The following is a 27079-nucleotide window of genomic DNA, read 5'->3' as shown; positions in this document are numbered from 1 at the left end:
GTCCTTAACTATTCGAATGGTAATTTTAAATAGTCTTTGTTTTAACCATGCAAACTCATCTTAAGAAGGCTTGTTATACTTTCCAAGCTTTCTTTTATTGTATTTCAAAGTAATTTATTGTGGTAGCTTTGGGTATTTCAGTCGAAATCAAACAAATAAATTGAAAATGTCTAAAAAGGATCAAGTGTTAATATTAGAGCCGTCAAATGAACTTCATTTTAAAGGTAAAGAAATCTCTTCCTTGTTGTTTTTTATTGATAAGCCTTGGTTAAAAGCGGCTGATCTGTGCCACATCCATTTAGACTAGGCGTTAATATAATTTGAGATTTAACAGTATGGTTTTCTCGTTGCAAATATTTGTTATTAATGGAAAACTTAGTTTTTCGAATGCACTAATATTCGAATTTATAATTAGCTAGTTACTGTATTTCCATTGCTTTTGTGGGAACTAGCTACACTTGCTTATAATTGGTATTAACTGTGCCAAGTGGTGTGGTGCGGTGGATTCTGATACGTCATAAAACTATTTTTAGAAAATTGGATGCTGAATTACTATTTAACAATTTGTATTATTAAATTTTAAGAGCTATGTTAAACTTAATGAGCTATGTTAAACTTAATGTTCAACTGGGTGGTTTTAAAATATGAAAGGGTGTTTTCTCTAACTTACGTCCTTTATATTTAAGTATGATGAAAGAGCTTAAAAAAAAACTTAAAAGTTACAATTAGACATCTTGTGACAATTTACAATCATATAATCAGACTAGAACACATTCTTCCGCCTTGATTTCATTGATGGCATGCTGAGTTGATAAGATGGTTTTCATCAGTTGTAGATGATGTAGATTTGAAATTTGGTTCTGGTGTTTAATTTGTAATATTTTTAGCTTGAACCTAACTCTTTTTGGTTTTATAGCCTAGTTCTTTGTAGTGTAGACCTTGTCTTATGATGTGAGCTGCTCTCAAAATATTTCCTGAAATGGCATACACCCATATATTATTTTGTGTTAAATCATTTATCTTTGTTAAAATTTACTTCTTCAATTGAATGAATGGGTGGAGCTGCAATTCTGTTGGTTAAATTAATCAAGCCTATCTTGCAGTGTAATGATTAACTAATTATGGATACACTGCGTGTTTCATATACTGTTTAAAAGATGTATTAAAGCATTGGAAACAGATTACTTTAATGGTAATTTTTGAATTAATTCTACTTGCAAAAATTTTTTTAATAATAATTACCAGTAAATAAAAATAAAAATCTGTACCTTATTTGCTGCAGTTTGCCATGTTTGTTTCTCATTGTGGATTACATTGCTTAGTTCATGTAAGGATTAAATAACCTTACATTGGTAGCTCCTGCATGTGGATTAATTTTGTTAGGAGCCTTATTAATAAATTTCAAAGGGGCTTTTGAACAGTTTGGTGCTCAACAACCTTTACATCATTAAGTTATCAGAACGAGCCATAAAATCAGACAGAATTTCTGCGGTTTTCAATTAATGCTAACTAGAAATGAAATTCCAAATGTCACTACAAAATCTCATTACGCTTGAGGATTTGTAAATCTGGAGACCTTTGGTGTTGATGTAGGTCAACAAGGCTCCAGAAGTAAGAAGCATTTTTCACCAGAGAACCATCCTTGTTGCTTAATCCACGACGCATAGATGCCATAAATGAAATGAACAAGAGATATAGTTTTCCATTATCACTCTGTAGTTTCAAATTACACCTTAAGTGTGCCAGAATGTTATTTTTTTCATTGAGAGCTTGTTGGAAAGTAAAAAAAGAGTGTAAAGAATATGTCATAAATGTTCAAAGTTTTTGCACTCCAATGCCAGCAAGTGTGGCGTTTTATAACTCATCTCTATGCATGATTTAAGATAAGAGAGAAAATTTGCGACTAGATAAATTAACTCACAGATTAAAGAGAATGCTTCCAATTCTTAGCTTTGAAGTCGATTCTGAGACTAGCTCTCAGTAGATATTTCAAAAGGTAGGGCTGATACACTTTTGGTCTTATATTCCTTTTGGTTAAACTATTGTCCTGATAATGTCACAACAATGCGTATAAGCAAGAAACATAGAAGAAAAAAAATCTGCCTCGACGCTGTGTCAGTGTGCCATTAAAATTTCCAACTTCTCTGTCATGTTCTTCTTTTCCCCTTACATTTCACGGGCGTAACACTTAGAAAATGCGTTATTGGTTAGTTCTCCCGAATCCCTACTAGGGTCGCTAGTGTTGCGGGTACTATTAAAAAAAAAAATATTTAAATTTGAGCAATATGATTGGCTCGCTGGTATAGGGGTAAGAGGGAGGTTGGAGAATTTCAAAGATTTCAGGAAATGGTAGAAGCTAGGGGAGGGCTCTCAAGGCAGACTCTTATTCTTCTATATCTCTTGATATAAGTGTTATTTAGTGTTGATCAAACTATATTTTTGCATTAAAACCTACAATAATTTTAGTAGAATTATCATTAGCTTTCAATGCTCAAAAGGGAATCTTATTTGATTTATAATCTCACCTATTTCTTAGGTCTAGGATATAAGTGGGTGTGATAATAATAATTAATAATGTTCAGGAGTTTATGATTTACGTCTTTCGAAAGAAGTACCCAACTAGGCCATTCAGATATGTACATTGCATCATTTCTCAAAACCAGGGTGACCACACTTCCTGAATTTCCATTTCCTTCCTATAACCTCCTATAATTTGTCAATTTTCCTATTTTTTGTACTTTGCACTTTGATTTCAATGTAGTTTCTAAGTTCTATAGAACTTAGAACAGAAAGGCGTTCAAAAACAGCCCGCCTTTTACTAAAGCACTAATTTCATTGGTATTTATTTAAATTAATGTAATATTACTGTAATACATTCATATAGTCACAAAGTCTGTCATGTTTTTATATTAAATGTTGTATCATAAATTAACCAAAGTTCCTTTAAAAGCATTTGTTTTATCTTTATAAAGTTTATATTCCTATAATTTCCAATATTTACTTAGAAATTATTCCTTTAAAATGACTATGAATTTCCTATTTTATCTGTAACAAATTGGGAGGATTTCAGTTTATAAAAATCACGCTGTTTAGAGATATGGTTATTAACCGATGGAATTATATTAGAAATCAATGTATGACAGTCTTCTTCAATTTTTCTTTACCCTGATGAGTCAAAGGGGTTGAGCATGTGCAGGTATATGTTTCAAGCAAATAGCATTAGTAATTCTCTTGTAAGATATATATTATTAACTTCTATTATTAATAATAATTAACAACATTAAAAAAGCTATTTTGTAATCATATCAATAAATCTTAAAATAAATTGATTGGAGAAACTTACACGGTTCATTGTATAAATTGGAGTGTGCTGGTTCGGGAGGGATAATTTTATTGGTTAAGACAATGCAGATAAATATTTCTAAGCCCGCATGGTTCAATTTGATCATAATGAATAGTTACTCGTGCAACGAAAAAGTGTGATTCACGCTTTTCGAATTTAAAAATCCTTCCTTTTGATGGTTTTTATTTTAAAGCCAATAATTTCTATTAGCATCTTTAAAATGAAGGCTTTTTTTTTATGTTACTTGTGAAAAGTTGTAGGAGGTACTACTTTCATATCTTAAATTAGCAAATTATTCTCTAAATTAGCCCTTTCAATGGTTGACCAAGTTATTAAATTAATTTCAGTTAAGATTATTTTGATGGAACTATTGTTTATAAATCTGAGTACTAGATACCGTTAAATCTGAATGCTAGCACCATTTTAGAAGAAATTTTTTTGAACAAAATTGGGTTGACCTTTGTGAACCAGGAACTATTTGTATTTAGAGGTATTTGAGGAAGCCATCCATATTACAACATGTTTTATCAAAGGTTTTTTGTTTACGGTAAAATTTTATATTATTTATCCAAATAATCAGGGAATTTTGTTGACAAATGTTAAGGAAACTCCAGCAGATTTTATCTAATGGAATGCTCAAAGCACAAGCTCGTATTCGACTAGTACCATTAACTATGTAAAGGAAACTGTTACTAAAATTGTGTTGAGTTAATTTTTTGAAATAACAAGAAACCGTTTGTTAGTAATAGTGTTGTAAGTCGGAAAATGACCATGGCCTTTTTTCCTGTAAATTTTCCGTATTTTTCTGAAAAAAAGTGTTCATTCCATGATTAGTCTAATATATTATTTGTAAATTTAAATGCAGCGGCATTTTCGCCTAATTTTTTCGAATCTGAAAGTGAAACTAAACCTCTAGACTAGTTTAAACTGATTAACAATGTAACACTATTAATGTTTTGTAGTATGTTTACTTATATTAGACATTTTATAGCGATAAAAAGTTAAAAATATAAAAAAAATCATCAGGGTTTATTAATTTAATAAAGCTAGTATTTATTTATTTATATACATATTATAATTAGTTAATCAAATCGCTGGGGAGTGTATTTCTATATCCACTAGCTACATTCAGTACAGAGGGAATCCACAGGTAAGCTCAATATGAGCTGTTTCCCATTTGCCACTAGGTGGCGCTACCTATGCCTAATAACCTTTAGCCCACTGTCGTCTGTTAAAGTATCTGCATTCCGATTCATACACCCTAGATGTCCTAACAAATGGCTTTAGAGGTTTCGGCTCTACTTAGTGGTTTACTGGCGAGGTAATCCCAATAATTGTGGGGGTCTTCCATACAGATCGCGCTGGAGGTTGTATTCCCTTGAAGGGAATTATGCGGCTAAATTGTAAATGTTGAAACTATTGTAGTTGACTTCTTGGGCTAGAAAGGTTATAATCTGGTAATCAACAATTCGAGAAATACTTGCCTCAGCGCTCGTGACTTTGCTACTAAGTGGGGAAGATAAAAGCGAGACGGTTTCATTGAAGTGTTATAAAGATATGAGTGGAACATATTCACTTAATAGAATTAAATACTTGTATTCAATTTTAAACTAACGTTTAATAGATTGTGTTATGGCCCAAATTTTATAATCCAATGTGTGTCCAGAGATATTGGAGTAAAAAATTCACTTGTTAGTTTTAAAGTGTTGGTTGCACGAAAAATCGATAGTAATAAAAACGAATGAATGCGGGCTTGTTTTGAAGCCCAAGACGTTCTCTTTCCAAAAATGTCATTGTCGAAACAAATTTCCAAGCCTAAGTTTATTAACTTGGAGTCCGAAACTGACCTTTTTCGCTCCCCAAAATCCTGAAATTTTCGGCGATTTTCTCTCCTCCGTAGCATGAGCAATTTGGGGCAAATGAAAGCTGTAGTTTTATTGATAAAATAGAAGGAACTGAAGTGGAGGGATTCTGTTTAGTTGTAGAAGTTTTCAAACCAGAGATTTTTAATCGTAATATTAGGCTTATCATCGAAATAAAAATTGTTTTAAGAAGAATTTACAAGGAGCCTTTGGTTTCATATCGTTTTTCTACTACGTAGGCTTGTGTATGCCTATTTCAATTACTACTGCGTAGGACTTCTTCCTGGGTGTTAAATCAACCCGCTTTTAATCCCAGATGTAAAGAAATGTATTACAGACAATTGGCCAATGATACGCTTCGCATTTTCTGACGTCATGGGTGCCGAGAAGAATTTTAGAAGTCTGGAAATTCGCCGAAAAACTCCTTTTATAATAATTCATAGACCACTTAACCGATTTTGATGAAATTTTCTGTACTTGCAACCAACACTTTAAACTATTTGTGAAATCTAATTATATTGTTTGGCAATTTTTTGTATCTGGTCTTGAGGGACAACCTATAGTTCATTTTTGTGTAATCCTTTATTTATATTTCTTGTTTGTGCTCTAAAAACGTTAATTTTAAACTCATTTTAGAATCGAGGCTATTGATAAAAGTGGCAAAATGTTTGTGGGCTGACTTCATATTGTAAATTTAATTTCATATTTTTTCTTTTCAGGTACTTTCCAAACTATAGTGACTTCATATTTAAAACTGGCGAACCCCACAGATCAAAGAGTATGTTTTAAAGTAAAAACAACAGCGCCTAAGCAATATTGTGTGCGTCCAAATAGTGGTATTATTGAAGCAAAGGATTCGGTCCAAGTGGCTGGTAAGTAGCTCTTCAAAATTAATAATTGAAATTGAAGGTTTCTAAAGTGCGAGTCGTGACCCTGAAACTGGGGGATATTAATGCCGGAGCGCTGCTGGATACGACCCCAAGACCACAAACTCGTAAATGTTCCAACAGCCCTAAGATTTCTAAGTTAATAAATTAAAGTTACTTAATATAAAATAAAAAATAATTAAGCCAGTTACGTAGGTTTTGATAAATGTTGTGTTGCTTTTCACAGCACTGAAATGAAAATTTACATTCTTGTTATAGATTACCAATGTATGATATCAGCTACTTAACACACACTTAGACATCAAAACTTATTTGGGTCCATTAACCTGGCCCGCCCTAATAAGCATAACTAAAATAGCATAGCCTATCAATACGCATCCATTATGCACCATTACGCACCGTTAATTTCAAATTTAGCACCAGTGCCGTTTTCACGGAATTTATTTTTTTAAATGGGCGGGCCAGCTTAACGATAGCCCGCCCAATTTAGAATTAAAAAAACAGCCTATCAATACGCACCCATTATGCACCATTACGCACCGTTAATTTCAAATTTTGCACCAGTGCCGTTTTAACGGAATTTAATTTTTTTAATGGGCGGGCCAGCTTAACGATAGCCCGCCCAATTTAGAATTTCAAAAAAACAGCTTATCAATACGCACCCATTATGCACCATTACGCATTGTTAATTTAAAATTTTGCACCAGTGCCGTTTTGAAGGTAGTTAATTATTTAAATTAAATGGGAAGTATTTAAATTGAGACCTCCGTAAGCACGGAGATTTAGGTTGTTGGAAGACGGTTTGAAATACCTTAGAATTAAAATTAAGCGACGTTATTGCAAATTTAGGTTATATGACAATCACAGCTATTCAAAAATATAATTTTTATGAATATCGGACTTCAATTGAGAAACGGTTTGAAGACTCTTAGGCGAAAATATAAAACTACGAAAATTGGAGACCCGTAAATTACCGCGAAAGCCATACTTAAAACTAATATTTACTAATGGAACCGAAGATATAAGTCCACTGGATCCTAACCTAACCAAAAATAGTTTTTTTTTAAGTTATCGGACATAATTTTCAGTATGTCAGGCTCAGATTTCAAAATTATGAAGGGCGATCGATGCCGGTATGTGTACATTCGAACGAGTTAACATTTACCTCCCTATCCCTTTAAGCTAATTGTCCGACACGGCGGCATCGGCATCGGCTACATTGTAAGTGAAACTAGTACAAACAAATCCTTACGATTGTGTGTAAAAACCTAGGCGCAGTGTAATTTTGGGGCACTTATACCTGAAATTTCAAAAGTGGGGCCCTAAAATCAGTCCAAATGGGGGCCGTTAACAATCGTGCGCCTAATGGGAAAATCCCCACTGTGCTTAACAGAGCCGTTCGCTATTTTATGAGGAACTAAAGAGTTATAAATAGTAATCATCGGGAGCAGAAGGTTGAAAACCCCTGATCTAGACTAACAATATGAACTTGAAAAGTTGATCTGACTCGTAAAACAGTGTAGTGCAAATTTCATAAATGGTGAGTCTTAATGGTGCACAATGGGCGCGCCCTATTAACTTGGCCCGCCCGGATTCAAATTCATACATGTAAGTCTCGGCGAACCAGGGTGGGGCATAATGGGTGCCAATTGATGGGCTACTTTTAAGGCTGAAAATTTGAAATGGGCGAGCTTCATTAACTTGGCCTGCCCAATTTGAAATTCATATATCTCTGAACCCAGTGTGGTGCAAATTTCAAAAATGGTGGTGCATAATGGGTGCCAATTGATGGGCTACTTTTAAGGCTGAAAATTTGAAATGGGTGGGCTTCATTAACTTGGCCCGCCCAATTTGAAATTTATATATCTCTGAACCCAGTGTGGTACAATTTTCAAAAATGGTGGTGCATAATGATGCATAATGGGTGCCAATTGATGGGCTACTTTTAAGGCTGAAAATTTGAAATGGGCGGGCTTCATTAACTTGGCCCGCCCAATTTGAAATTTATATATCTCTGAACCCAGTGTGGTACAATTTTCAAAAATGGTGGTGCATAATGATGCATAATGGGTGCCAATTGATGGGCTACTTTCAAGCCGGAAAATTTGAAATGGGCGGGCCCATTAACTTGGCCCGCCCGGATTCAAATTCATACATGTAAGTCTCGGCGAACCAGGGTGGGGCATAATGGGTGCCAATTGATGGGCTACTTTTAAGGCTGAAAATTTGAAATGGGCGAGCTTCATTAACTTGGCCTGCCCAATTTGAAATTCATATATCTCTGAACCCAGTGTGGTGCAAATTTCAAAAATGGTGGTGCATAATGGGTGCCAATTGATGGGCTACTTTTAAGGCTGAAAATTTGAAATGGGCGAGCTTCATTAACTTGGCCTGCCCAATTTGAAATTCATATATCTCTGAACCCAGTGTGGTGCAAATTTCAAAAATGGTGGTGCATAATGGGTGCCAATTGATGGGCTACTTTTAAGGCTGAAAATTTGAAATGGGCGGGCTTCATTAACTTGGCCCGCCCAATTTGAAATTCATATATCTCTGAACCCAGTGTGGTGAAATTTAGAAAATGGTGGTGCATAATGGGTGCCAATTGATGGGCTACTTTCAAGCCGGAAAATTTGAAATGGGCGGGCCCATTAACTTGGCCCGCCCGGATTTAAATTAATACATGTAGATCTCCGAAACCAATGTGCGGCAAATTTCCTAAAAGGTGGGGCTTAATGGTGCATAATGGGTTGGTTCGCCGGTTTTTAAATATACGCCGGAAAACTAGCCTGTCACAAAGCACCCGTGGTGCAACGTTACGCACAACCTTCTTTATAATTTGCACCTTACCAGTTTCTGAGATATACGAAATACGGACTTAAATCTATATTTTATAATTTAAGATTTTTCAATGAAGAATATTTCAAAATCATTTTTTGCTAGTTTAAATATTAAAAAATGTATCTGAGGAGTATGAACTTTATTTTTCAATACGGGTGGAAATTTAAAAAATGAACTACTTCTGTATGTGGAATACTTTAACTACACCCTTACTAGTGTAAAAGTATCTTTATTAGTCAAGTAATTACCTTTTGAACTACCGAACTAAATATCACTAATTTGATAAGAACAAAATTGTAATAAAATATGAAAAAGGTTTTAATTTAATAGAATAAAGATCGTTTAGTGCGTTTTTGTTAAGCTTTAACTGGACGTTTTTTTTCGTGGCTAGTTTAATAATATAATCTATTTAAGTTGTATAAAAAAAAAGATGGACAATTGCAGTTTGATTTTCGCTACAGTCTTCTCTCTGGTTTTTCAGATCGTCATAAATCTCCCATTTGTCGTTAGGTCGATGGGCATAGCAAACATAATGTCCAGTTGTACCAGTATTGCTGCCTCCACGATAAACAATGAGTCCCCTGATTTTAAACGAAGCTTCGCTAATGGAAATATGTTTCTGAACATCCTTGAGTTGTATGGCCATGTCATCCTCGCAATCGGTTCTACTTTGAGAATGGATTGTTTGTATAAAAAATTGCGATTGTGGTGCATCGTAATTAATCGTTCGTAATCCTGGGCAGTCCGTACATTCTGTAGGTTCGCGGAACGTTTTGACAATTTTATCCTCTAAAGAATGTATTTCTGAAGCGCTACATTCTAGTAACAAAATTTGCCTCTGACGTTCTCGGTTTCTTTGGGGGCATGCCTCTTCAGAGCAAGAATTATGTTTGAGGAAACTCGACTCGTCGTTTAAAAGCTTAATGGTAAGCGAAGCCACTGACTCTTCGAATTTTAGTCTAATAATATTAAATGCAAATGGCTCAGCTTGAAATACTGTTTTAAGTATGAAAGCTCCTTCTCTATATATGTGTGCTGTGATGCCCTTGTCAAACATTTTTCCTGAAAATTGTAAAAGAACGTTGTTAGAAATCTCTGTACGCTCTTTCATAACGTCACTATCACAATAGCTAACGCAAATTAACTGCGCTAGACTATCAAATTCACAAGTGTGTGTTATAGAAAAAAGCTCCTTCTTAATATTGACCGCTTGCAGGTCCGGTCTATTACTGTTTTTCAATAGCCCAATGGGGAGATCTTGACCAGGGTTACTCCAATCGGTCCTCAAAACGTTTTGATGGGGTTCCAAGTATGAGGATCGAGGAAGCTTTTTGGAGGGAGATTTTGCCTGGTTTCGCCAATTTTCTTTTTCAAATTTCTCCGTTAGCTCTTCTCTTTCTTTGTTGCGTTTTAATATGCATAATTTGCAAATTCTCACTTCCCCGTATCCTTCAGCATCGTCTTCTAGCGGATAGCTACAGCCTATTAAAGCGTGAACTGGCACCTATTGGGGAAATTTGTACTTTAGAGAAAACAAGATTTAAGTCATTTGAGTACACACAATCCCCAGGACATTGTAAATTATAACGTATGTTAAAGAAAAATTTTATTTGAAATTCAATCACTCTGTACATAAACCGCAAAGAATATAAGAACGCTGTGCATAAAGCGCAAATAAAATCTTAACCACCCTGTACATAATTCACGAAGAATATCTTAATCACCCATAACCCTCCTGGTGTAAAAAATAAAGTGTAAGGCTAAATGGCTAATTAACTCACTTAAAATATTTTTTCCTACGCGACTGCAATCTAAGATAGATTTGGGCCAGAATTAACTATTATTCTGGTTTTCGATCAAATCGGACTAAATTTAAAAACATGCATAGATTTAAAGCTGAAAATAAGGAAAAGCAATAAAGTGGGCTAAAGTGCCACTGCTCGCACCCCTATCCCCAAAATTATAAAAATCCCGCCGAGGATATAATAATACGGTTTGGGTCCACTTGCGCAGTTATCATTTGCGCAGTTTCCATTTGCGCACTTCCAACTTCCGCAGTTTTCGTTTGCGCACGTTCCCAATTGCGCGTTTCCCATTTGCGGAATTGCTATTTGCGCAGCTCCCCATTTGAGCAGTTTGTCATTTGCGCAATTTACCATTTGCGCGCTTTTTCCCGATTGCGCAGTTTCCCGTTTGCGCGGTTTCCCCGTTAAAATGCTGCTAATACCTTAGCACCACTTTTAAAATGGCTTCTGTCGTAGGACAATATATGTCCTCTGTAGTAGAACACCTATATGAAAACGGCGCGCCCGGCTAACCTAACCGTTGCGCGCTTCGCGCGCTAGCCTTGATATAACTACCTCTATATTAAAACTATTCCGTTGAAATGGCCTCCAATATAGGACAGTAAGCGTCCTGTATTTCGTAGGAATGGCCTCTGTCATAGGACAGTTACGTCCGATGTGAGAGGCCAATACCAAGATATTTTGATAGAATTGCCTCTGTCGTAGAACACCTCCTATATGAAAACATGTGCAAATGAAAAACATGCGCAAATGATAAACCGCGCAAATGGAAAATATCTGCGCAAGTGGAAAACTGCGCTTACGGAAAAACGCGCTAATGGAAAACCGCGAAATTGCATTTGCGGAAATGGGAACTGCGCAATTGGCCCATTACCTAATAATACCTATCGATTGATATATCACTTGTCTTTGTACATACTGCGAACAATCGTGCGAACACCGCCAGCAGCGGCGGCTACACAGCTGTGGAACTTATTACATACAATTCCCTAAGGACTGTGTGTAAAACACGTTTTAAAAAAATCGTATAGTCAATATTACTTTGCAGTAAAAGCAGTGTGCTCCATTTTCGGGTGGGAAATTTCCTAAAGTGCAAGTTACACATGTATCCATTTCGATTTTATCTTTTTCAAAAGAAAATTATATTATGTAAAATTTTTTTGGTAAAGGTAAATGTTTACCAAAGGAATCCATTCTACGAATATCAGCTGTAGTCTTTGGGTTCCGTATGGGTTTCGAGTGTCGAACGGATTTCGGCTGTTTTACCATTTTCAGGTGTCATTCTGTCTTCGAATGCCGTACCGTCTTCAAGTGTCGTACCATCTTCGGGTGCCATACGGTTTTCTGCTGCTTTACCGTCTTCCAATGTAGTACGGGTCTTGTCTGTATCATAAGTTGACAATTATTTATTATGGGAAAGGAAACCAGCAACAATGTTACAAACAGGGTTCCCAGCTATTACTATTTACATATGTTAATAATTCTTAAAAGTTAACACTCCACCATAGAGCTAATCCAGTAAACGATTTATTTATTACACTACAAATTCAGATTCGGTATATTTGACTTTTTTATACCTCTCTACGTAAGAAATTTCCATGAGCCCTTCATTGAAATTAATTTGGGTTTCAGTTAATTCGTCAACTCTAATTTGAAAATACACGGTTCTTGAGATTATGGAAGTGGCTTTCAACTGACGAACTACTCCCTACGGAATTAGGGGAGTCTAAATAAATTTTCATAACTCCAGTCCATAAAGGTATCAAACGAGCCATTTTTTGAATGTCCTTGACAATTTGAGGCAAAAATTGTTGGTTCCCCGTCTTTCCAACTTCTTTTGGGTCTTTCAACTCTTCAGAAACCTCTAATTTGATATTTTCAACCTAATATTCAAAGGATGACTTTGGGTTCATTTCATTGACATCTCTCAAATCAGGGAAGTCGGTAATTGTCGGGTATTTCACCAGTGCCTATGCTTTTTCGAAGCCACTGTTTTTTCGTCTCGCATATTGTCGGCTCATGTGTCACTTCACTAAGGCCTTCTGTTTCACAGAGTGCTACGGTAAATATCGCACGAATTATCTGTTGTAGGTCTGAGAAGTCTTCGCACTGGATGGCTTGTCCTAGAGCGCATAAATAAAAGCACCGGGTGCGTTTTATTTGATGTTTCAGACTTTTGAACTGGGTCATATTTTTCATTACGTGCGCCACGTCGCACCGAACGTAGCAGCTCGGTAGTGGTTCGGAAATTTCTCTCGCATGGAAAAAGTGCGCTCCAACATTTACGTAGGTACTGGCTTAGTGAGGTACAGTCGGCCAATGCCTTTGTGACCGCATACCAAAGTGCCAGCGACATATCGGTCACAACTTCTTTTGGAGCAACGGCTCCTGACCTGACCCACATTGAGAGCCACGTGTAAATAGTCCGAATCATGACTCTCTGACCGCATGTTGCAAACAGAGCACTGCTTCTTTGCTGACGGATCATTTACTGTGACATCATTATGAAAAATATGACCGCTCTCGTTACCCCAAGGTCTCTTCAACGTTTTGACCACGCCGCCCGTCACGTCAATGGAGATTTTAAATTTCCCTGAATTTACAATAACAAAGATCTCTGATTATACTGTTAAATGGTCGAATTCCCATCATCCGATATATTGCTTCGACCGGGTTGGAACTCATTCGACTACGTTGAAGGGCCTCGTGTTTGGCGACTCTCATCACGTTTAAGGACGGAAAGTCCTTTCGTTCGACGTCGCCAAATTTAATAACATCCTGGGCTCGCAAACTCCTGTATGCTCATGGTGCAACGTTTCCTCGAACGAGTTCTTCTACAAGTTCCTCGCGAACTTCGCCGGACAAGTGTCTTTTAACGTTTTCCGAATGGGGTGCATTATATTGGCCCTTGTACTCGCATTTGACGTGTACCCTTCCGGTTAGCGGTGGTTCGTCCTCAATGACCCCCACGAATACCGAATTACACTCCTTGCATTTTCCTTTCATGCAGGCATAGACGCCCCCGGAACGATGTACGGTAGCTCTTTTGAATCCTAATTCACAAGGGAGTTTAGTGTGCTCATAAAAGTGCTGGTATATGATGTGAGTCCAAGAACCCGGTTTCAATACCGAATGAACCTTCTGACGCAATTTTCCATATAAGACGTCACAGGGTGCCATCTGAGCATATTCTTTTTCGGTGAGGGTTAATGTGATCTGGATAACTTTTCCATCGCCAATTTCTTCCTCGCTATTTAAATCAGAGGATTCGTTAGATGTTCCGTCGGATTCGGTGTCTTGAGGGTTATCATTAATTTCTTCATCGTCGTCTTCTCTATTTTTATTCATCCCCAAATCGACCCAAATTCCATACTGGTTCTTTTTGACAATAGTGTATAAGGCATCGGGAGTGAGGCCTAATCCTTCTTATTCCGCGCTAACATTTTTCCATACTTCTTTTCTTCTCCCAGTTACAACACCATTCTGATATATTTGATCCGCGTATTTTAAAATAGCTTGTTTAATCAGCTCAATTTCAGTTTCAGGTTTTTTCTGGCGCCCGACCATATTTGTTAAAGTAATTTTATAATTATGTGAGAACAAAAGACTTACTGACTTATGCACAAAGCACGAGAATATTTTAAAAAAGCAGCCATAAGCCAATTACAACGGAACTTGCACCGTAATGCTAAACATTGGTCTAAGGTCGAGCCTCGCCATCTAGTAAACGCGCTGGGGGGACGAAAAATCGAAAACAAAACTGACAGCAGCAAAAGGTTCAAGGTTCAAGGTTTTAGTTCGCCTTTCCAATTTACTTACCGCGAGCCATCCACTGGTAGTATAAAAATTAAATTGAAAAATATACAATAGGATTTATTAGGCAGATATAAACCCCATAAATATTTTACATAAGCCCAACGTAGTTGCAGTATATAGTTATACAAAAACCACTTTTTGAAATTAGAGAAAATGGTGTTTATTCTTTCAAATAGTAGAGCTATCAAGGGACATATATTAAAATTATTATACGATACTTACTTTACAAAGCAACAATCTATTAAATAAATTTTTTGATTATTTATCTGAGAATTTATATGGAATTTGGATTTATTATCCATTATCAAATAAATGGGAAAATTCCACATAAATACTCAGCATAAAAATACATAAATATTATTATTTAATAGATTTTTGCTTTGTAGAGTAAGTCTTAAATAATAAATTTAATATCTATTCCTTGATAGCTGTACTATTTAAAATAATAAACACTGTTTTTTCAGTTCAAAGAACTATTTTTGGTATAATATTTGTCCTTTTGTAAAATTGGGGCTACAATTAAAGAAAAAAATAAAATTAATAATCTATCGAAAGACTCAGTGGCGTAACTATCGTCAAGCGGCCTGGGAAAATTTGAAAGCCTTTGATGCCCTTCTCCACAATCTCGAATTATTTTCAGAACACGTGCAGCACCAGGAGTTTCGAGGTGTAGACTAATGAATAATGTCTTTCAATTGTGGCTCCACCTATATATTTCTTAAAATTAAATTTGGCAAATATGTATAAACCGAAAATACTATAATTTATTTTAAAATATTTTTTTATAATTCAAGAACCTAAAAATTAACTTTGGGAACCCTCTTCGGGGGGCCCTCAAGTCTATTTGTGGGCCCCTCAGTGGCTTTAGCCTATCTCACTTACCCCTAACGCCTCCAATGTCTTAAAGTCTACCTGCACTGTCTCCTATTTTTCACGATGCATCTCCTTATAGCACCTTCATTTTCTGTTTTTGTGGGTATGACTTAGTTTATAACATCTTTGACGTCACAGATGTTAGTTAAAGGGCCCCACCGGCGTTTGAATTTCGTCAGTTTCCCGCGCCAATTGCGGACATAGGGAAAGCTACAACACGTCGTCTGCTACCTGATTTTTTGGGTGAATTTTTCAAACACCAGTGGGGCCCTTTAAATTGGCGGCCTGGAATGTAACTCAGATTTAACTTATGAACCTATTTAGGCTACCGCAGCGCTAACCGTGAAAAAATTATTCCCTAGTCGAAATTTTTGTTTTTTACAGAATAGCGTAGATGGATTAAAAATAGTTTCACACTTTGTTATTTTGAATCATGATAAGTTAATCGGTGCCCTCTATTTTGTAATGTTTTTCTGGCTTGAAAGTAGCTCATCAATTGGCACCCATTATGCACCATTATGCACCACCATTTTTAAAATTTGCACCACACTGGGTTCAGAGATATATGAATTTCAAATTGGGTGGGCCAAGTTAATGAAGCCCGCCCATTTCAAATTTTCAGCCTTAAAAGTAGCCCATCAATTGGCACCCATTATGCACCACCATTTTTGAAATTTGCACTACACTGTTTTACGAGTCAGATCAACTTTTCAAGTTCATATTGTTAGTCTAGATCAGGGGTTTTCAACCTTGTGCTCCCGATGATTACTATTTATAACTCTTTAGTTCCTCATAAAATAGCGAACGGCTCTGTTAAGCACAGTGGCGATTTTCCCATTAGGCGCACGATTGTTAACGGCCCCCATTTGGACCGATTTTAGGGCCCCACTTTTGAATTTCAGGTATGCGCCTAGGTTTTTACACACAATCGTAAGGATTTGTTTGTACTAGTTTCACTTACCATGTAGTCGATGCCGATGCCGCCGTGTCGGACAATTAGCTTAAAGGGATAGGGAGGTAAATGTTAACTCGTTCGAATGTACACATACCGGCATCGATCGCCCTTCATATTTTTGAAATCTGAGCCTAACATACTGAAAATTATGTCCTATAACCTTAAAAAAAACTATTTTTGGTTAGGTTACAGGATCCAGCGGACATATTTTCGGTTCCATTAGTAAATATTAGTTTAAGTACGGCTTTCGCGGTAATATACGGCTCTCCAATTTTTGTAGTTTTATATTTTCACCTAAGAGTCTTCAAACCGTTTCTCAATTGAAGTCCGATATTCATAAAAGTTATATTTTTGAATAGCTGTGATTGTCATATAACCTAAATTTGCAATAACGTCGCTTAATTTTAATTCTAAGGTATTTCAAACCGTCTTCCAACAACGTAAATCTCCGTGCTTACGGAGGTCTCAATTTAAATAATTCCCACTTAATTTAAATAATTAACTACCTTCAAAATGGCACTGGTGCAAAATTTGAAATTAACGGTGCGTAATGGTGCATAATGGGTGCGTATTGATAGGCTGTTTTTTTGGAAATTCTAAATTGGGCGGGCTATCGTTAAGCTGGCCCGCCCATTTAAAAAATTAAATTCCGTTAAAATGGCACTGGTGCAAAATTTGAAATTAACGGTGCGTAATGGTGCATAATGGGTGTGTATTGATAGGCTATGTTATTTTAGTTATGCTTATTAGGGCGGTTAACTTAATGGAGCCAACTTATTTGTTATTTATGGTATGATTTTGAGACTAGTAAATGCAATACCACTAGTACTATATAATAAATATAAAATAAAATAGTGAAATTCATCTAAAAAACCCTCATCAATCCTGATAAATCATTCAATTTTCAGTGATGCTACAGCCATTTGAGTACAACCCTGATGAGAAAAATAAACACAAATTTATGGTTCAAACTATGTTCGCTCCTGAAGGGGATTTCAACCAAGACACGCTGGTATGACGTATTATTTAAATATATCACTATTTTATTAAATATAAAAAGCTAAAATTGTTACATTTTAGTGGAGAGAAGCTAATCCAGAAAGCTTCATGGATTCAAAACTTAGGTGTGTTTTTGAACCATTAACCGAATCGTCTAATCGGGTAAGTTTATTTTTCTTTCAAAATTGAAATTCTGTTTGTGAATAGTAGTTTTAAGTTGGGAGGAAATATTCATTGAACAAAAACTGTTCCTTATCATCAGTGCTTTTATTTAAATGTATATTGTAACGTAATATATTCAAGAATATTGGGTGAATGGCTCATGTTGAGACTTTAGCGTTGCTCCCAATCCCCCTTATGATCGAAGAGTAAGTTCCTTCCACTAAAAATTAAAATTATCCCGGTTCTCATTGGTTCCCTAAAACGTAAGTAATCTGATGTGATTGAAGCGCACCTTCTTGGTTGGTCTCAACAGTCATTCTCCTAACTACAAAAATACAAAGGTCTACTATGTGTAGTAAATACAAGGAAATGGGAACATTGTTAGTCTGGTAAATGGGTTTCCCTTAAATCATCACCCACGCCTCCCAAGATTATATGCTACCAGTACTTTGACAAGAAAGGCGCTAGAGCTTTGTCAGTATAAAGATAAACCAGTTTTATTTGTTGAGTAACATAAATAAATTTCGATTAATGAATAATATCATCCTGTTTCTAGAAAGGTGATGTAACAACTAATTTAATTTTAATAAAATTAAAATAGCTGTCAATTAAAATGCAAAGCTACATTTAATGAAATTTGACAATTTTACTATGGCTTAGAGATAAATTTGGTTATTTTTAAATACAGTAAAAGGTTAGTTAGTTAAAACCAACCTGACGAGTCTTCTCTAAAATATAAGTAAAATCATTATCATGCCAGTTCAAATGGTAATAGTTGGTGTAGGGAGCTGTTGGCTCGCATGGCATAAGGGCTTGCCACCACACCACGCAATATAAAACCTGGCTGTCTGAAATAAAGGCATTAAGTCACTAGCTGACTTAGACCTATGGTGCCATTGGTGGTGCCTTGGGGTATTAGCCTAACTGAATTTTATTCTTAAAATTATCAAAAGAGAGAAAGATATTTACAATAGTTCCTTTAGTGTAGCAATATTATAGTTAAAGAAAATTTTTGTTTGCCGCTAAAGTTTTTTTTTTTACAATTTCCAAAACATGTCTCGCATGTGCTCCATTGTGCTTATTCTTTTAATTCTCTTAAGATAAAATATGATTTTAAGATTTAATTTTTGTTATTTATTAATACATCCTGTTAACAAACTGAAGAAATCTGTTTTTACCTGTTTTTGACCTTGCATGTTAACGCGTTTGTTTGTTAGCTAATTTTTCCCGATAGTGGCCATCATTTATTTTAAAACATGACTTTCAATGGGAGCGGTTTAATTTGTTAAGTATTCAGGTTAACAGGAAATATCTGACCATTACCTTGTTTGTCTTGTTAAACGTCTAAGAAAAACAGTATATTCTATGTTACGCTCAATACATTCTTGGCTTAATTCATTACACCGTCATACTTCAATAGTTTATAAATATTTCTCCGATATCGAACTGGTAACTAATTGCATATATACCAATATGAGAAAAATCAACCGCTGAATGGTTTTTTAAATAATTCAGAGTAGAAATTGATAAGTTGTATTGCCATGGCCTTTAGTACCAATAAACGTTGTTCTAATCCTGCGTATATTTAATTAGAACAACATAGATCCTGCTACAGCAAATGGTGAGGAGAAAATAACACCAACAAAAGCTGTTTCAGAAACTCAACTTAAATCATCACCTAAGGTCAGTTGCAAATGTTTTAACTCTTTGCATGAATGTCAAAGGAAGCGATGACTTTCTCTGTTATAATTAATCACGCAGTTTGTGGTAATAATAAATATAACAGTATGGTACTTTTAAATTGGTTGGTTTGGTTTGTAAAATTTATGCATAACGTGTGTGTGTCATAAATACAAGTTCTTGATTGGAATTAGTTATTAACTGCATTCCGTTTTAATAAAAATATCATTTAGAAATAGTTAATATCACATTTGTAGGGCTCTAGTTAAAAGTTTTGAGATAAAATTACTGTAAAGATAGTCGGTGCTAAAAGTACAGCATTTGATTTGAGTCACAAATTACTCAATGATAGTGTGGTGCTTTTCTAATATCCTCAGTGACAGTGTGAAGGGCATAAAATTACTCAACAGATCAACAAAAAATTCGGTATGTGCAAGCCTTGATTTTTGGTTTTTGAGGCGAGTTTCAGGTATGAAAAATTTCCCTTTTCGAGTATCAACCCGAGCTTTTATGCTTAGCATAAAAAGTGGTTTTGAGTACTCGAATAATTAGGCTTAGCTCTATGAAGAGGGGTTGCAAGTACTCTATAGATTTAGTTTAGAAAGGCTCTGAATAATTGGGTTTATTAAGTAAAACATTTTTCAAAAATAAAACCAGATTTATTTTAAACTAGTATCTTCACTTTCATCACTAGGTTCTACTATCTCTTCATTAAAAGAATATTTACTACCAGAGCTTTTACGTTTATTTGAAGCCGTATTTGTGGTCTAAATTAAAAACTGTACATACAAGGGATTAAAACAAGGAAATTAATAGTGGACTGATGAACCTCCAAACAACTGACAATAAACAGCTAGGGGACCCTACATTATGCAACATGGTTTTGGTTTAGTTTTCTACGTTTAAAATCAGTGATCAATCAGAAACAACTAGGACCTCACAAAATAAGAGATCTTAAGGCGGGACCAAAGGGAATTTTTTCTAGTAGCTTTTCCATTTTTACAAGCTTGCGAGTTTTACCTTGGTAAGAATAATAGTTTTGGTACTACTTTTATGGAATTTTTCTATTTAAAAAATATTTGAGGAATAAGTAAATCATTTGTTGGTTTTTCTTTTGTACTGTTACCCCAAATACTAGGGTGATTAACTAGTTGGCCGTGAATAAATTACAATTTAAATAATTTATTTTTAGACCTGACTTTGAAATTATCCGTTTTGGAATGCACTCTAAATTGTAATTTGGTCTGTTGTAACGCAAACGGAAACAAATGATAAATTTTTAAATTTAGCAGCTGCATTTTTATGTGAAATTGATTGATATTCATTTGAAGCACTTAGTTATAAGTGTCATCAATCAAATAATGTTCAAGCAATATCCAATTTGAAAGTACCATCTGAGCCTTCAGTTAACGTGATACTGGTTCTTCTGGTTTTGAATCTATTCAACTTCACTGTTCTTGAACTAAAACCATACCACGCTTTTTGTGTTTTGTCTTTTCTCGTGTTGTGCTCTTACAGGGTCATGAGACACCAAATAATGATGAAGTTGTTTCGGTCAATAAAACACCGTCCCAGAAGTCCTCACCAAAGGTAAGGGGGCTATAGTATGACCCTTTAGGTGCAAGGGGTGTATTAGTGAAACTCTTAATTGCATTTTGTTCTAATTTGTTACTCACTATTTGTCTTGCATAGTATTTTTGTTTTGTTTGTTGCACGATTTTACAAGTAGATAACATTTGCGTTTAAAGCCTAATCTTTTTAACTAACCCCTAGTAGGCTATTAAAACTTCTGAGATAGAATAAAATAATTTAATTTAAAGCCAAACCTATGAAACTTCTTAATCATTTTCTAACTTGGCGAAAAATAGTCCATTCTAAAAAATGGTCATTGCTTTACAAACTTATCTAAAATGAAAGATGTGTCGACAAGATTTAAATATTCCATTATTTGGTATGAAATTGCTATATTTGGCAATGCTGGAAATAAAGCCCTCACCAAAAAATAAGTTGGATTTCAGTTTGTATTTAGTTGGTTTACACATTATTAGTTGATATTAACTTGGTATTAAGTAGGCTCAAGTTGTCAGCATATTTCAAGTTACTTGATGAAGGGGTAATGAGTTGTTTGCTTTTATTTGGATTAGATAATAATTTATTTTTTATTTCGAAAGATGTTATTCAGTTGGTAGGAAAATACTTCTTTTGCTAAGTTTGTAATTAGTTGGTTTTTAGTAGTCAGGAAGTTACATATTATTTTTAAGTTGTTTTTTAGATGTTCCCCTAGTAGGATTTAAGTTGGTTTTAAGTAGTTAAATGTAAATGTTGATTCTGGTTTAGTTGGAAATAAGTTGATTAATAAAGACGATTTAAGTTATTTTTTAGTAGGCATTTGTCTCAAATACAAACTGAAAACCAAGTTGAAATACAAGTTGTCGTAAGTGGTTTTCAGCCAACTTATTTTTTGGTAAGGGAGTGGTCAGATTATTATACCATAGCCAATAGTGAAAGTAAGAACCACTTAACATAAAAACTTATTGAGGTTAACGGTAATAGTTAGTGTAGGGAGCTGTTGGCTCGCTTAGCATAAAGGGCTTGCCACCACCCTCCTATGGATTGTAACCCGGCCACCTGAATTAATAGCTTTAAATGTCACTCTATGACTTAAGTGGTGCCTTGGGTATATTGACCTCCCTTACCAAAAAATAAGTTGGCTAAAAACCACTTACGACAACTTTTATTTCAATTTGGTTTTCAGTTTGTATTTGGGACAAATGCCTACTGAAAAATAACTTAAATCCTCTTAAATAATCAACTTATTTCCAACTAAACCAGAATCAACATTTACACTTAACTACTTAAAAGCAACTTAAATCCTACTTGGGAAACATCTAAAAACCAACTTAAAAATATTGAAATTTCCTGACTACTAAAAACCAACTAATTATAAACTTAGCAAAAGCAGTATTTTGCTACCAACTGAATAACAACTTATTACCCCTTCAACTTGTAAGTTGAAATATGCTGACAACTTGAGCCTACTTAATACCAAGTTAATATCAACTAATAATGTGTATACAAACTAAATACAAACTGAAATCCAACTTATTTTTTGGTAAGGGCTATCTGATTATTATTATTAATATTAACCCTAAAAAGGCAATTGTGAATAGCTTAACTTTCATAGATCTTTGTAAACCTATTAGTAAGGGTTTATTTTTTTCACTGTATTTAGAATGGTAGCATATCAATATACTTTTTGTCATATTTTCAGTAATGTTCATATAATTATTATTAATAATTAGGCCAAGAAATTGAGTGCTTTAGTACAGAGTTAGGGCTGTGCGAGTTGTGGTTTTAGGGAATCGAGTCAGTTATCGAGTATCAAATATTTTTTCATAGAGTATTCGAGTCGAGTAATATTGAAGTCAAGTCGAGTAATCAAGTACTTGATTAAGGGGAAACTTTCTCTTATTAGAGTCGAGTAACTAAAAAAAACCTGAATTAATGTTTTTAACGAGTTGGGTTATCGAGTACTTGATTAGGAGCTGGTTTTATTCAAGTAATTATAAAATTTAATTTAAATGGAGTATAAAGTAACTTTCAATGGTGAAAAATATTCCTTTAATTTAAATGAACCACAGTTTCCGCAACTTTGTAGGTACCGTTTATTGTCTCCCAAAAAGTTGTTAAAACCCCTCTTTGAACTTTGAAGCCACGAGGATAGAAAAAACTGAGGTTTGGAAAATAAAGCACTAATATTTGCGTTAAACGAACATAGTTTATTTTGTTAAATAATATTAAAACTCATATATTTACAAGCTATGTACAATAAGTTAGGGAGAACATAATTTACGAAGTTATCACTAGAAGAGCTAGTCCAGAACTGACTGATTAGACAAATAGACAAAATAAACTGCATGATGACGCCCCCTAGTGGTGGTAGGTCAAAGTGACAACGTTTACACATCACAAAAACTAATACTTGATGAGTTTAGAGAGCAGCTTATTTGAGTAATCAGGTACCCGAATATGAAATTTTTTGGTATTTAATAATCGACGAGTATTCTCCAATATATTCGAGTTCGAGTACTCGACCTCAAAAAAGGCAGAGTACTCGCACAGCCCTATACAGAGTGCTTTAGCTTATTTCCTTATTATTGGTAATTGCAGGTAGGCAGTGCAGATCGTAGGAAAATTGAAGACTTAGGGCGCTCAAAGGATGGGATTGGCGACAGCAATGATGTTGATGGCAAGGTAATTTTAAAAGGGCTATTGAAATAAAATAATACCTGTATTGGTATCAATAAGTTTTTAATCCAATATCCAGTATTAGTTCGTAAGCTCTGGCTAGAATGAATCTGTAGTGAAGCAAATCAAACTGCAAAAATTAAAAGTGTCAGTTTGTTTATAATATTAATAAATGTAACATTTTGTTTCAAGTATTGCCTTTTGTCATAAGCTTGTAAAGTGTTTCACAAGTGTGTCAGTTCGCATGTGAAATTTTTACTAAGAGCTATTTCCAGATTGACTAAACATTTTTCATTGAGTCTCAGCTTAGACATAACGCCAAATACGTAGTCTATACCATGTGGTCATAGTGAACGTATGCATGTAAATTTAAATTCTTCTTGCTAGAAGTGCTTTGTGTATGATGTCAATTCACACACGGCTATCAGTAATTATTTCAACTAACTGACACAGTTAAAGAACAAAATGATGAACTTGTGCTTTTGTTTATGCTAAATTATGACTTATTAAATGTGGTGTTGATAATCTTTGCATTTTTTGTAAAAATCCTTATTTTAAATGAAATGACACTAATCATACAATCATGGACGAACTACTGAAGGATAGTTCTAGGGCTGCTTTTCACTTCACGCTAATGGGGTTAGTTGGCGATTTTTTCACCAGGGTGTGTTGACTCAGACTTCAGGGGCAAATAAAATTTCACATCACGGAAGAATTTTCAAGTGCCTTAATTTTTTAAGCATTTTGAATTTAAGAAATTTTGTAATTTATATTTCGGTTTTGGGAATTTAAGAAATAGAAAACATTTTTTATGTGTTCTCTATCGCTATAAAGATTACCAGTGCTACGTCCTTTAAAAATGCAATGTGTCTTCATTTCAACAAGTTACCTAATCAGATGGTCATATCCAGTTAAGTCCGAGGGTTAGTGTAATAAAGATGTTCGGTGATGCTAGATTTAATCTGAAACTACATTTGTTAAATTAAATTGCAATGCTAGGCCATGTTAAAAAAAAGTAACGAATGTAAATCGCTTCAATATATACCTTTAATTAAAGAGTTGTTAATTAATGCTGGGATGATAAAATTTGTAAGTTGGCGCAAATTTCTCCTTTCAATAATTCCACACGTTACTGACGTAAAGCTCACGTGACTTAAGCCTGAAAAGACGCTTAGACACATAACATTCCTTTCTCTTTTAAGAAAAAATGCCCCAAATCACGAGTCATACTTTTTCAGTAGTGTTGTAGAAGGCTACCCGAGAAGTGTCCTTCAGTAGTTGGTCCATGCAATAATACACCATATTCCCTATTAAGCTGAAATGGTGACTTCCATTTCAATAAAATCACATTGGTTATAGGAAATATATAGCAGATTTTTGAAAACTATGGTTTAAGTTAGTAAATGTGGTAAAATATGGATTTAACAATACCATAAAAAATGTTCCTGCGTTTTTTTATTTGTAACCAAATGTCTCGGATGAATTTACGATTCAGATTCCATTTTAAATTTTTTGTCTAACTCTGCTTATTGGAAATGTTTATAACTGCATGTTTCCTAATTTTTAAACTTAATTTTTGTCACAGGAAAATTTACGGCAAAGACTGCGTGCAGCTGACACGAGCTCTGGGGCAGTACGTAGTGGACCCACCCAAAGATTGAAGGAAGAGAGTGATAGGCTCAGAGGAATGGGTAGCTCTTACGGAGATACCAAGAGCTACACTCAACAGCCCCAATCAACCTTCAGTAGCCTGCAAATTATTATTATCGTCGCAGCACTCACAATGGGAGTTTTGATTGGAAAATTCATGTTGTAAAATTAATCTAACAAAACTTAAAAACAAGCAAGAAAACAGCCTTCTTCTTTGGATTACATCCAAACAAAAATAATTCCGTTTTTCCTTGTTTTCCTTTAGATCTATCACCCAAAAAATTATCTCGTCAAATTAAAAAAAAACTTGTGTACATTGCCTACTGATTTAAAGATTTTAAATAATTTAACCTTCCTCAATCTGTCAAAATATTTTCATCACTAAAGTTTTTTGTAAGATGTGTATATAGTTACGCTCGACTTAAGTATAAAGTTGTTGAAGCAGCAGCAAAAATGGAAGTGATGTCCTTTTAGTTAATAGTTAATGAACAATCCTTTTGAATTTAATTTTTACCAAGTTTTGTAATAGGTATAAAAACAAGGTTGCGTGAAATTTAATAAAAATACTAGTAAATGGAGGGGAAGCTGAAAATTATTCCTACGAGATTGTATCTTTTAATTAACATTTTATTAGTTATAATTAAACAAAAAGTTTATTCTACCATATCCTATATAATTAATAGCTTCTAAAATCGCACACAATATGAAGTATATTTTTTGTGATGGTTCTTCAATCGAGTTAAAATCAACGGAGGCTTTACATTACTCCGAAAACTTTTGTGATGCTGTAGATTTAAAAGATATAAGCCTAAGTAAGGTTTGTACAACAAATTGCGCAAAAGATTAGGTTGTATGTTAGGTGAGGTACGAGAGAAACAAATAGATCTAGTTGAAACCCAGCTCAATAGTAAGCACTTACCAAAATTTGAAATCGGCTTGTTACACTTAGATTATAATTTTTCACTAGCAGTCACAATTTTGTTTAATGCTTTAACATAAAAGTTCCCTCATCATAACTGTTTCTTATATGGTATGTTTGCTCAGGTGTGAAAAAAGTGGTTTTCAAAAATTGGCAACAAAATTTGAAATGACTGGAGATATAAGTTAGTCACTCGTGACTTTAACCTATGTATAACTAACTTGATATATCTGTAAATTAAGAAATGTAGTAATTATAAAAAAAATATATTTAAAAGGGAACGTTGGTTTGTTATTGTAATAGTTTTAATCGTTCTGGTCATATAAAGTGTTTTTACACCAACTTTATTGTTCAGATCATAGGCTTCTAAAATAATTCAGATCTACATAAATTATCTTTTGGAATGTCAATTACTTAGTTATATAAACGATGTTTTGATGCAGTTAACAGATTGTTAATTTTTATAACGAACAATTTTTATATAATAGGTGCCTGTATTTGTTAGAATAGAACCATTTAGCTAATTAGTCCGATTACACCCCTTAGGGCTGCAGCTTAGGCATTTTCATATACACACAGAAAGATACTGATACACTGTACACTTCGTAAAATATTAGCGTTATTTCAGCTTGATGAGTAATTAACATTCCGTAAGGTATATTTTTGTAGTGGACAATTCTTTTTATTGTAGGCTTTTTAATTTGAACTCTATAGTATAAATTTCCTTAACTAAAATGCCCCCTTCGACTTTGCACTAGTTTATTTTAAAAGTCAAGTCTCTCTGGATACTCTGACAAGTCCCTCCAGTTTTTTTAATTTCGCTCGTTTTACATCATACTATGCTGCTTTTACCATTGTTTTGTACAGTGTAATTTTTCCTCGACCATGTACGCAGGAATCTTTTTTACCTTAAGAATCCTGAAAAAAAAATGTACTACTTGTACAACATTGTATGGAAGATGCATTAATAAAGTTAGAATATCTGATTTCTTTTGTTCAATTTTCACTTAGGGAACTATAGGGAAGTTCTTTTCAATTG

The 27079-nt window shown here is 34.5% G+C and overlaps 1 protein-coding gene across 4 annotated transcripts; it reads left to right on the top strand.

Annotated features, from left to right (window-relative positions):
• Window positions 1-27019, top strand: Vap33 (VAMP-associated protein 33kDa). Of its 4 annotated transcripts, XM_090167847.1 has the most exons (9): window positions 1-19; window positions 142-224; window positions 5925-6077; window positions 17291-17394; window positions 17463-17543; window positions 19137-19226; window positions 20742-20813; window positions 23394-23477; window positions 25057-27019. In XM_090167847.1, exons 2-9 carry the CDS (start codon window positions 167-169, stop codon window positions 25285-25287), a joined length of 873 nt encoding a protein of 290 aa, XP_090023973.1. In that variant the 5' UTR covers window positions 1-19; window positions 142-166; the 3' UTR covers window positions 25288-27019. The 4 variants fall into 4 exon arrangements, with proteins under 4 accessions (XP_090023973.1, XP_090023972.1, XP_090023975.1 ...); XM_090167846.1 differs by lacking the exon at window positions 1-19 and having other exon boundaries at window positions 37-224; XM_090167848.1 differs by lacking the exons at window positions 1-19; window positions 20742-20813 and having other exon boundaries at window positions 38-224.
• The last annotated feature ends 60 nt before the right edge of the window (window positions 27020-27079 follow it).

The sequence above is a fragment of the Leiobunum rupestre genome, chromosome 3 (assembly GCF_980474605.1).
Source record: "Leiobunum rupestre chromosome 3, qqLeiRupe1.1.hap1, whole genome shotgun sequence".
Lineage (NCBI taxonomy): Eukaryota > Metazoa > Arthropoda > Arachnida > Opiliones > Sclerosomatidae > Leiobunum > Leiobunum rupestre.
The sequence above is the reverse complement of the archived record's forward strand: the minus strand, read 5'-3'. Positions and strand labels throughout refer to the sequence as shown.

Coding starts and splice junctions, on each gene's coding strand:
- Vap33 (XM_090167847.1), top strand. CDS start 167: ATGTCTAAAAAGGATCAAGTGTTAATATTAGAGCCGTCAAATGAACTT. Junction 225..5,924: donor AAATGAACTTCATTTTAAAG/GTAAAGAAATCT, acceptor TTTTCTTTTCAG/GTACTTTCCAAACTATAGTG. Junction 17,395..17,462: donor ATTTCAACCAAGACACGCTG/GTATGACGTATT, acceptor GTTACATTTTAG/TGGAGAGAAGCTAATCCAGA.